Below are 12,049 nucleotides of genomic sequence, written 5' to 3'. Positions count from 1 at the left end.
GCGACCCCACTTCGATGACCTTGAATGACCTCGGGATAGTGACATCATAGTTGACAAATTGTAATCCAATAATGTAACTGCATTTGCCTTCAACTTTTTCCAAATTTCAATCGAAGCTAATTCCTGTTTTAATCTGGAACAAAGCTAACAATAAAATAAAAGTTTATCAACAAAATCAAAAACACCAAGAATTAAAACTGGATTAATGTTTGTAAATAATTAAAAATAAAAATTAAATCAAAATCCAGGCAACATAAAAATTAAAATGGAAAGTAAATCAATAACAAAAGATTAGAAATAAAAGCTGATTGTTTGTCAAAACAAAATCAAAATATTCCATGCTGAACACCAAATTTTACCTGGGAATCTATTTCCAATCAAACTCTAAAAACAACAAACATAAACGAATACCATTTTGAAATTTAAAGTTATTATGTTTTTAAAACTAAACCAAATCAGAAAATGTTTCAAATGAAATATTTATTTATTGTGAATATGATGCTTACATTTGAAATAATAAATAATTTACCTCATTCTTAGCTCCTTAACCTTACAGACAGCATAATTGTCATCACCATCACCACACGCTTGTGTGATGAGTTCCGCTCGTACATTTGGAGATGAGTGGTGTAGTAAGAACTCTATGAGCGATGCCAGTGTGAATTTCGTGGATCGAGAAAATGTGACAGAGTCTGCAGTTCTGGACAAAATGTTAGTTTACCAACATAAATGCAAGATCAACTCTGATATTTTATATGAAACGACACAACTATAGATTTACCTATTTCCTGGGAAAATAATGATTGTTGGAAATAAGTGCGTCGTTAAATGCGGCGGCAACTCTTTCATATTTTCTTCTTCAACCTGAATTAATTTGATGTTTTCGAGTCGAGGAAATCTCATTTTGAAAGTTGAAATAATGTGTGAATAGATCGAACAAAAACCACAGGAATGTGAATGGTAATACAACAACACATCCTGAAAAATATGTTTTAAATGAGATTATGCCAATGAGAAATTATGTAAACATATTTTGGTTTAGTTCTGCCAGAACAACTTTGGAAATGTCAAAAGTGATTTATTTTGTTGCGCCCAACTCAATTCCTGTCCAGACATTTTTAGACAGTTTGGGGTTTTAAGTTTCTCTTTATATTGTTGGTTTTGTTTGTTTAATAGTTACAACACAATGGGTTGTTTATTACCTTTGTACTGTTGATAATCTGACTTTGCAAGAGTCTCGGATCCAGAATTTCAATTTTAAACTCATCGTCCGACGATGTTTGTTGTTGGAAAGTTTTTCTTGGCACCAACGATTTGTTCAAATAACCAACGATGAAGTTCTCTACAGATGTGAAATCACATTAGTCATTCAATTCGAAATTGTTGCTTTTTTGTCACAAAATGTTTTCATTAAATTTTGCACCAAACTTTATTAGCTTAACTGCCATCAAACGAAGCAAATATAGATAAGTATGCAACAAAAATTGTAGTAAGCTTCGAAAAAAAACTGATAAACTATTATTAACCATATTTAGGTGATGAGGAAAATAGGTCAAGGAATTTAAAGTACTTACCCAAATTATCTTTGTTGAAGATTGTCGTCATTTGGAATTCGCGTTCATTTTTTAAATCAACAATGGCCACCGTCTCATTGCGCAACAACCCTATCTCCATGGCAACGTTGCTAAACTGCTGCCGATTTAGAACCAGAAACTGCAAAGTCGTGTTTCCCCGGCAAGCCCGTCCTGAAATATTTGCTGAATCATTGTTTGTTGGCTGGTAAAAGATGCTGAGTCGTGTTCGTGCTGAGTCATACCATGATTGTGTGGAGAAAGAATGTGTGCGATTTCTATGCTGTGCAAAATGTTCGGTGAGCTTTTGGAAGTGAGTTTGTGCGAAGGATGCTGATCGTGGGTTCGGACGGAGGCAGATTTGTCGAGAATCGAACGACCAACAAAATGGAAGGTTGTGGCAATGTTTGTTGAACTTCAACGCGGCATCCTCAACCTGAAACATCACTCACACTTTAACCTTTGGTGAACATTGTGTAAAAGTGACCCACTCAACACTAGACAGTATGGCATATAATATCAAATAGGCCGGATACCAATTCAACACACATTTGATTTTGGCTGTCAGCTGTGATTTGCAATTCACCAGTAAATGAGATAACCACTGGAACTAAACTTATCAAATTAACAACCTGATAGAAGTACATTTGGACATTTTAATTTCATGTATTTGCTTGTCTAAGCATAATAATCCCATCATTTGGTATCTGATTTTTTTTCAGTATAACTAACAGGATAACATGTCAGTTAAATCAGGGGTCGGCAACCTTTTTTGCACTGCGTACCGGTTTAAAACTAAAATTTTGTCGCGGACCGGCCTTGAAAAACAACAAATGTTCAGGAAAGGAAATTTATTACAACTGTCAATGCGAACTTTATGCTTGTTTTGCCGCAAAGAAATGCTCACATCTAAGAATTATTGAACTTACTGAAACCCGCGAGCGGCATCCGGCCAGCCAAACAACTTACTTTAAACCAGCACGCGGCTCATTTCAATAAAACTTTTAGGACTTTATATGTATTTTTCTTAAATTACACTGGTATAACACAATTACCAATTCCTATATTCCTACCAGCTTCTCAAAATAAGGATATTTAAGTTTGTTTTTCAACAAAATTTTAATCTTACAACCCTGCTACGGACCGGTAACCAACTCCTTGCGGACCGGCGTTTGCCGACCACGGAGTTAAATGACCTCTCTAATCACCATTCACCACACATGGATAGCAGAAGCTATTTTTAATTTCTACCATTTTTTCTTTCTTTGGTTCTGACACAATCGCGATCAAGGTTGGTCCTTTCCGCATCACTTTGTAAATAACGTTTGACTTTTCACCAGATTTGTGAAGATATGTGACAACCTGAATAGAATAGTAAAATGTGAACTACTTAAAAACTTTTTAAAATATCTTTGGCATTATCTATTGTTTTTTGTTTTTTTTATGATTTCTACGCACATTATGATTGTCGTTGGCCAGCCAATTCTTGGCAGAGTCTGTCGTAGCATTCGTTACATTCATCGAATCGGTTTCAACAAATTCACCAAACAGACGGTTGTATTTTGAAGCAAAACCATCCGACAAACCAAGTTGTGATGCAACAATGCTGTTTGTGATGACACCAAACTCACAATGACCAGATGGAACTAAAAAACAAAGGCTGAGTATACAAAAGTTATAGTACAATTTCTGCTACAAATATAAAGCCCGGTTGCTTGTGCCCAAACTTACAATTTTGAAGTTGTGCGAGATAAATTTGAATGAACTTTGCCATAATTAAAGTTGAAGAAGGGATGATAAAATGACCGACAACCGTGATCTGAGAAAAGAAGTAACAACATGAGATACAAGGCTCAGAAGGGCTGTTGTACTATAGGCTGAAAGTTTAAAATTCATAGGAAAAACATTTTAAGTATATTCAAATGTCTTGACCAATCACTGTAGAGCTTTATAGTAAAGTTTCAGTGATTAAATATTGAATATTGGCAAAATATATTTCTATTAAATAACTCATTATTGAGAACTTTCTTTAATAGTTTCAGTGCTATTCTAAAATTCATAGTAAAGTTTTGAAATACTGTTAAAAACAAACATACTCCATATTGCCTTAAACACTAACGTTAACTTACTTGTGAAGATTTCAAAAACTCTTGGACTTGTTGGATAGTAGTCAGGTAACTAAGGGGAGTTACACTTTTGCGAACAAAGTCTGTCATAAAACTTGCTTGTAGAGGACCGCTGTAGTAGACGGGCGTCAGATATCTAGGAAATGTAATTAGTTCCTACAAATTACAATAATAACTCATCTAAAGTTTTATCTTGTCAAAAACAGTTTCACCTCATGATAACTATCATTATTTAAAAACATATTTCAAATTAACAATAAATTTAAATTATTTGCAATATTGTGCAAAAACAATAAAAATTATGGTTAAAATGTTACTTTAAAATCACTTAAAACCCAATTTATTTTTTCACTCACAATTTGTGGTGCAGAAATATTTGTGGAAAATGTTGGTTTTTGTTGCCCGCCCTGCATTCGCCGCCAGACCACCAGCAATTTACGGCAATAAAAGAAACCTGCAAATAACAATACAATCAAGTTGTGCGCTGGTCTACAATCCTATTTTGGTTAGGGTGGGCCAAGTATTATAAGATATTCACTCCTTCCTTGCAATTTTAATTTTGACAACTCGCTTCATTATAGAAAGAATAACTGGATAGCTAATGATCAGAAGTAGCTTGATCACGTACTTTAGACTTACTTGTTGGCGAAGTTCTTGCGCCGTTTCTTCAAATTGAGTCAGCGCTTTCATAGATTTTCTGCACCAAGGAGCGTAGTAAAACACGAGCGACACTTCAGACATCCAGAGCAAACGGTCGCGATCGTATAAACTTCCCGAAAAAATATCGGTGACAAACTTTGACGAAGAAACTCTTTCAGGCACTTTTGCAGCTCGAGTAATAGAACCGTTTGCACTTGAGGATAAAAAACAATAGTGGACTTAAAGAATGGCAAATAATGCTTATCTATGTTGATTACACTGCATATTAGTTTGAACTTTTAAACTTTTTTTAAAAGAAGAACAAAAAAAGCCCTGGTCTAGAATCCTACCAGCACAGCTGCACAGCATTAAAGCAATTTTTAAAGCAACGCACAACATTTAGGGTGTCGGTTAGTGCTTATATTTAATAATATTACCTAACCTACCCTAAGCCCCGAAAAATTCGAGGGATAAATATAGAAAGTATAACTTAAGGTTCATTAAATCTTACCTGGACCAAAGACGAAATAATAACAAAGAAAAAGAGAGGAAGAGGACAATTGATTCGGGGTGACGCTTCATGATTACAAATAGTTTTAAAATACCTCGCTTCATCGCTTATCAAGTCATGGATTTGTAGGAAAATACATTTTGCAAAAAAACATTTTTTATTTTGTTTCTTAAAACTTGAACCGTGGCGTAAAAATAAAATCCCCTGATACGTAACCACAAATATCCCATGCAATAGGGGATTCCCAAGAGTTTGCAGTAATTCTCAAAATATGTGACTCAAAATATTTTTAATGGATAGGATAGATGTATTTATTTGGAACTTCGAACTCAAAATTAAACCATTATACAACACACGGCTACAAAAATCACGGTCTGAGTTTCCAGGGGGCAGCGAACGACCGTTAGGTACATCGAGTCATAACCTATTCATATTCCAAAACGGTATTCATTCATTTATCAGAAGCTGCAAGGGCGGATCCAGGATTTTATTTTGGCTTGCATAAAAAATTAGACATGACGTCACAAACTACGTCATAATTCAAGTAACCAAAAGAAGCGAGCTGTTCCAGAATAGACTGGTGGGCAATTATGCAAGCGTTTATTTGGTTTCAGTTGGAAAAAACATTTAAAACTTGACGCATAGGGTTGCGTGAAAAAAAATAGCATTATATATTATCTCCAACCTGAATGGCTGAACCAAAATCAGGTAAAAAGTTCACACGAAGTGCAAAAAGCAGGAATACTTCAAATTCAATGAAGTTTTCCAGCACGATTAAGGCCATAATTTCCTTGTATTGACTTTTTTTAATTCCCGTGATGTGAGCTTGGCGGATTTAGTTTCTAGGGTTGTCGCCGCAAAATAGGTTTTCCATCAAGATACGAACCGACACCAGCACAATTGGTTAGTCTTGTATTGGCGATTTGATGCTTGTGGTTCTACCCAGAAACTCAGTTGGCGAATTACTTTCCAAATTTGAACAAGCTGGTAAAATGGAACCGGCCATAACAGTGTTCGTTGGTTACCACCTTACAAATTTAAAGTTAACAAAATTCCAGTCAAACAGGTTCACCAAAATATGTACCGGTAATTGATATCGATGTTTATGCTTAAAGGAGGGGTCATTGTCATACTTTACGCGTTCTGTTGATAAATGTGATGAAAATGAATATGTCGCTTAAAACTTAGTGGAATGTTGCTTATTCCTTGCAAAAGTTTGTAACCTTTGTAAAACGTAAGGACATTAAGATTTCAATTTACAGTTTTCAACCCAAAGCGTTTGTAGTTTCCCCAAGTCTCGTGATTTATTTTCTGTGTTTTGTTCAGAAATTTTAAATCTCAAGCGACGGCGAAAAAAGTCCTCAGCCTAAATATAGCCCAAAGCCCCGAGGCAGGGCGCTTGTTTTGTCATATAAGGCTGCGTTGTGACGCGACAATGTCATTTTACCGCGTCAGTATGAAGTTGCAGTTGATAGTCGTGATATTGCTTGTGGTGGTCAGGGCTCATGCCGAGTTGTTGGCAGCCCTCTCAATCCTTCCAGACCTCGCCTTCTTCTTCACAAACGAAACAAACCTTCTTTGTGACGTCAACGGAACAACTTTCTCGAGGAACGCGGAATTCCCGAGGAGGACTTTCTTCGACACAAGTGAGAGATTAATAAAATAGTGAGAAATGAATAAAACATATTCTTTCTGCTAATGCGTAGAAAAAAAAATATCAAAGCCCATAATATGTTTAACGCTTCAAATAATATTTATTCATTTATTTAAAACGGCCAAAATAACACTTACTTCTGTATGGGCTTTGATATTAATTGTATGTCTAACTACAACGTCAAGCAACTATAAGTGTGATTAGGGGCAAGTGAACGCGTTGAATATTACGATTCTACTGGCGTTTTTCTGGTGATTTTTGTGGTGATTATTAACCCTAATGAGGTCAGCTGGTATCTGCTGCCGAAACGTCGGTTTATAGTTCGAACAAAACTTTCAGTTGTATTCAGTCGTGGAGCGAAGATATCATGGCAACATTAAATAATAATAATAATCCTCGGGGAAAATACATCGTTTTAAACCCCCTCGCCCGCAATGTCGGCCATGTTTGTTCAAGGGAAGTGTGAAACCCACAGAACCGGTTCGGCGAGAATTCGGGCTTAAATAACAACCCGGCAATTTATAACACAAGTTTTGCGTGAAATTTTGACCAAGTGAAGCCGAAAAGTGAGATAATGTGCGATAACATGGTTCGGTGATGTTGCCTCGGGCTCAGGCCGCTCGTGTTTGTAGGAACCTGGCCTCGGGTGCATAAGTTAAACAAATCGAGGTAAATATAGAGCTCCGGTGACTTCAAGGTCACCGATCCAAGCGCTTGATTGGCGGTTTGCTGAAGGTACGGTATCAATTAGTTGCAGGGGCCTTACACAACCGGGGCTTGTGGTTTTGTGGTCAGCAAGGATTTCCTGTGAATCAGAAACACTCAATAAAGTTCAACAAACACGTTCATTTAATTTTGCGTTTCGTGGAACGGGAACTTCTCAAGTTGTGATTTTAGTTCTTGGTGCGTCGCTATACTTGGCGTCCCAACAATCATTACGTTTCGTATCTAAACACAATTGGGGTAAAAATGCTTACAGGTATTATTATTCCCTGATATCTACATTCAAGTTGTTGTTACGAAAAATATAGCAATTGAATATTAGCTTTGATGTAAATAACATATTTGTAAAATTCTGTGAAATTCCGATCTCTAGGTTTGTCGGAAGACAAACAACTTTTTAAAAGAGGTCTAGTAAAAAAAAAGTCTAAAACTTCTTTTAAACCAATAGCGCCAGCATTGTGACATAAGTAACATTGTGTGATCAGTAAATGTAGCGGTCGGTGGGCGGTTGAAAAGGGGGCGTGGTTAAGGCGTGGTTCAAATGAGGTCGAGTTAATATTGAAATTGAATTTATTGCGACTTAAAACACCAACAAAAAGCAACGACGTTCAAGAAATAATAATAAATGGACGAAATACCAGGCGTTGTTGAAGTTGGTGTTTTAAATTGTAAGTTCTAATACTATGTCACTTTAACCATATGGAGCACGTCACTGTGACTACTCACAGTTCCACAGACGAACGTCTGCTGACATCCACCCAACAGCCGTCATCGTTACACACGCCAGGTCTGGCCAGTGGGCACCAGAACATGCTACACACGTGATAGAGTCGGCCCACGTGTTGCTTGTGTGTGTTGAACTTCTAGAACATGTCCTCTGTTCAGTTGCGCCCCTACAATCGCCTTCATCAGTGGTTGTTAAACTTTTTAAGACACGCCCCCCTTTTACAATTTTAACAAAACTCGCGCCCACCTTGTTTCAAAATAAACAATATTAGGCAGAACAGCAATTTATTTTCAGGTAAGTTGCGTTAATGCGAAGGATGTAACTGTTTTTTGGATACCAAAAATGTTCAATTGGATGGCTAGTAGCAGGAAATACCACTTTGCCTTAATGTTTTGTCATAGCTTATACGTTTGTCAATTTCCCGCGCCCCCAGTTTAAGAACCACTGCCTTACATTCTTCCTCTGACCTGATAAACCCTACTTGCGTCCAGCATCACAATCACTTATATTGCTTCAAAATTGTTGCAGAATACCAAGGCCAGGTGAAAGCAGCTTCCTACATTCTTCCGATCGAGAACATCGACCATGAGACCTTCTTCTTCAAGGGCAAACGAATCTTCCACCTCAGCGGAAACTCACTCAACCAAGTTCCGGGTGGCGTCAAACAATTGTTCGTCAACGGGCCCGGTAAAGTCGACGCAGCATTCAGCGTGTGAGTTCTAACGGCCCTGTAAAAGTTCGTTAAGTGTGGGAAGAGAAAGTAGACAGCTAGATTTGTTTAATCTTTATGTTTATATAAAGTTCCGGTTTATTATTCAAACATTTTGAGAAAAACACATTTGCCACTTTTTTGTAAGTAGACGCTGGTCTGGATTCTCAACCCATTTTTGTTCTTGGCGTCTTATATTGCTAACATTGTTTGGGTTAAGGTGAAAGTTAGAGTTTGGGTGGATTTTAAGCATTATTATTATATTTATTCTCACAAATTTCTTTCTTTCTTGCAATTTTATTTTTGACAACTCGTTTTGGTACTGTCAAAAAGTGTTAGAATTCTAGTAGAGCGCCAAAGTACGTACTTTCTTGAGTCATGAAAAGCATGTTAACAAATGAGTTGTTGAAGGACTTTAAAAACAAAGTGAGTTGTTGGTGGATTTACAGTTTGTAGTTTGTGAGACAAAGTTTGTTGCAGAGTGAACGGGAGCAGGGAGGTGATTGGAACCAACTTCATCTTCAAGAAGGAGATCTTCGAGTGCGGAGTGTTCAGGTCAACTTGCACCAGGTCGTTGCTCAAGGATTACGCCAAGTTCACAAACTTCCTTAAACCGAGGGGCTTGACGAGGATCCAGGCGGCCCTTGGCCTCAGTAACGGGGTCACTGTCCTCTTCAGGGAGGGGATGTACGCAGTGTAAGTTCCACTGATTTATTGCATGTTAATGCGAACACTTAATAGAAACTAAATGCGAAGTAGTTTATTTGGTCCTACCCTATTGACGTATTTCTTTTTATTATTTTTTTCTTTTTGAGCTGTGTAATATAAGGTGCATAAAATAAGGTGGGACGTGGCTACTGCGATTGAACGACCAGGCCCGTTTTGAATCGAGATCTAATGTAAATAGCAATATGCGATGATTGTATGCATTTGAGAAAAGTCGAAAGCTAGCGAAAAATGTATTTGGAAAAAATAAAACAAATTGTTTGGCCCATAAATGTATTGCTGCACAGAACTTGTACAGATTTGTGGTAAAGCATGAAAACTGAGGGTTAAGGTTGAAATTCTTGCTTTGACTCGGGAAGGTTGTCACTTACTTTATATTCTGGCCATATTGTAAATATGAAAGCGAGAATGTTTTGGTGAAATAGACAAAATATCGGGTGTAAATTGCCTCGTGACTATTTTACAAATGAGGCGGCGGACGATTAAATATCGAAGACTTGGAGAATGTAATTTGCATTATTATCGTTCAATTCAATCTGACGTCACCGCTATCTTGGTTAATTGAAACTTCATTAAAGCGGGAAATCTCAACTATTGATAATAACGCGATAAACCGTTCAGTAATTCGATGAAACTCTCTGCATAATTTATATTTTTGTCATAACTTGCGAGCACTTGTAAATTGACTTGTACCTAATGGTCTCCGGTGGGGATCGAACCCGGGACCTCAGCATTTATTTGTCCTTTTTGTTCCAGGATCCATAAAAAGGGCGGCGTCGCTGAAGAACGCGAATCCTTCTTCTAACCTTGAAGTGACCTTCACACCGCGTGTTAAGCATGCTGCTGTTTTAACCCTATTGCAACAACAAACGTTAAAATGTGCTTCTTTTGATACTAACTCCACGGACATTTAAACAACTTGGAATCCACCTCAAGACCTTGGGTTTTACAAATGTAAATAAATTATGAACCTGGTATTTGTGGTGAAGAAAGTTTGATGTTTGATCCATTAATCGGATATGAAGCGGTTTTGGATCCATTTTGCATGAACAGTTTCAAACAAGTTGAAACAGAATTTAAATTGAATTGAATTAATAGGCAAGTTGTCCGATAATTTTAGATCGGAGCCGATACTCGATGCTGTGGCAATATCGATAGTCATTCGATACTTGGGTAGAATCTTAAATACTTATTTGGTTTCAGAGTTACAGCCGAGGTTTGGTCCAACGGTTTAATCGACCTTGAAAGGTGAACTTATAACAAACAACCAGCGTTAACAACTCTTTTATCAAAACATACAAATTTTGAAATAATAGTTTCAGTGGCATAATTTGTTGATATAAATAGGATAAGTAGTTGAAAAACATTTAAAAAAATAACTAAACCAAAATAAGTAACGTACACAGAACTAAAAAATAAGCAAGTTTTCTAAGAAATAAGCACTTTAGTTTTTCTACAAACACTGCTGTATTTAGAAATATCAAATAAGCACGGAATGATTACTGGATTCCATCTCCGACGGTCCTAACAGCGCAAAAATTAAAAGTTATTTTTATTGAAAAAAACGTTAAAAATATGTTGATTTTAACATGCAGTTGTTTATATTTTCTTTTTCCCACTATTATATTTCAACAGGGAAGGCTTTATTGACCACCACACTATTTAGCCTAACTCCACTAAATCCAAACTAAAAAAATTTGCCCGGTCCAATCAAAGTGCATATTGTCAGATCGGTATGGCTACTGCAGCCTACAATCGAAAAATTTAGCGTTAACTGCACTTTCAATGAATACAGTTCACGAAAGCGCAGCAAAGAACGTCGTGGAAGTATTGAAATAGAATTAAAATAGTAGAGTCTCGTGTGTTTAGTAAGAATTTTGGGATTAGCTGGTCAGTTGCCAACTGAAGTAAGCAGGAATCCATACATAGAATAAGTGAGTAGGCTTTAAACAAGGTTTCCTTTCCACACGCGAAACAAACACGTTATAATCATAATTATAAATCCCGATGTGCTGGCTACACGCATGTTACGGGCGAATGTTAAATAAATGTTAGTTTATTATCATTGTTTTTTTTCTGTTAAATAAACCGGTTCCCTATCGTCTATTGAGTTCGGATCTAAGGAGTTGCAGGAACCCTATTTTTTGCAATGTGCTAGGCCGGTTTAAGGGAAGCGCAGGCCGTTTTTTAATGTAAAGAATCTAACAAAGAAAGTAGGCTACGACCAGAGGCGCCCGCAGAAAATTTTCCAGGGGGGGGGGGGGCAATCAGGGGCGTAACCAGAAAATCAAAAAAGGGGGGGTCCTAAATTTTCAACTTAGGGAATTCCCCTATTTTTCGTCTGACGTTTATAAATAATGACGTCATAAAACAGTGACAGCATGACGTCATAGAATGGTGATTGCAAAACGTGATAAGAAAACTAATCAGAAACAGCCAAATATGTCCAGCAAAGCGAGCACGTGCGTCGTCGACAATCCTGTCAGCCGCCAGCTGCGAAACCGCTTAGTGTGCAATCGTTAACTTCAAGCAAAAAAACAAACCAAGACCGTGAAATATGTGTGATTAATTGTGGTAGAATCACACATTATTCGACTATCAGCAGCGCAGTTTTCAAGTTCCATGAACGGAACGAGCGCTAAATTACAAGCACGTCTTTCACC

The 12,049-nt window shown here is 37.1% G+C and overlaps 2 protein-coding genes across 2 annotated transcripts; one reads left to right on the top strand and one right to left on the bottom strand.

Annotated features, from left to right (window-relative positions):
• Nucleotides 1-5,016, bottom strand: LOC146162931 (thioredoxin domain-containing protein 11-like). Its single transcript, XM_083384726.1, has 13 exons — nt 4,848-5,016; nt 4,337-4,550; nt 4,054-4,151; nt 3,701-3,833; nt 3,303-3,390; nt 3,030-3,217; nt 2,823-2,933; nt 1,575-2,007; nt 1,203-1,342; nt 782-978; nt 530-700; nt 360-384; nt 1-133 (listed from the first exon to the last, which is right to left on the bottom strand). Exons 1-12 carry the CDS (start codon nt 4,949-4,951, stop codon nt 378-380), a joined length of 1,884 nt encoding a protein of 627 aa, XP_083240852.1. The 5' UTR covers nt 4,952-5,016; the 3' UTR covers nt 1-133; nt 360-377.
• A 1,284-nt stretch (nt 5,017-6,300) lies between these two features.
• Nucleotides 6,301-10,361, top strand: LOC146162930 (uncharacterized). The gene is made up of 4 exons (XM_083385536.1): nt 6,301-6,493; nt 8,480-8,663; nt 9,141-9,356; nt 10,143-10,361. Exons 1-4 carry the CDS (start codon nt 6,304-6,306, stop codon nt 10,189-10,191), a joined length of 639 nt encoding a protein of 212 aa, XP_083241662.1. The 5' UTR covers nt 6,301-6,303; the 3' UTR covers nt 10,192-10,361.
• Nucleotides 10,362-12,049: the final 1,688 nt, after the last annotated feature.

Source organism: Ascidiella aspersa, chromosome 3 (genome assembly GCF_963924565.1).
Source record: "Ascidiella aspersa chromosome 3, kaAscAspe10.2, whole genome shotgun sequence".
Classification (NCBI taxonomy): Eukaryota; Metazoa; Chordata; class Ascidiacea; order Phlebobranchia; family Ascidiidae; genus Ascidiella; species Ascidiella aspersa.
The sequence above is the reverse complement of the archived record's forward strand: the minus strand, read 5'-3'. Positions and strand labels throughout refer to the sequence as shown.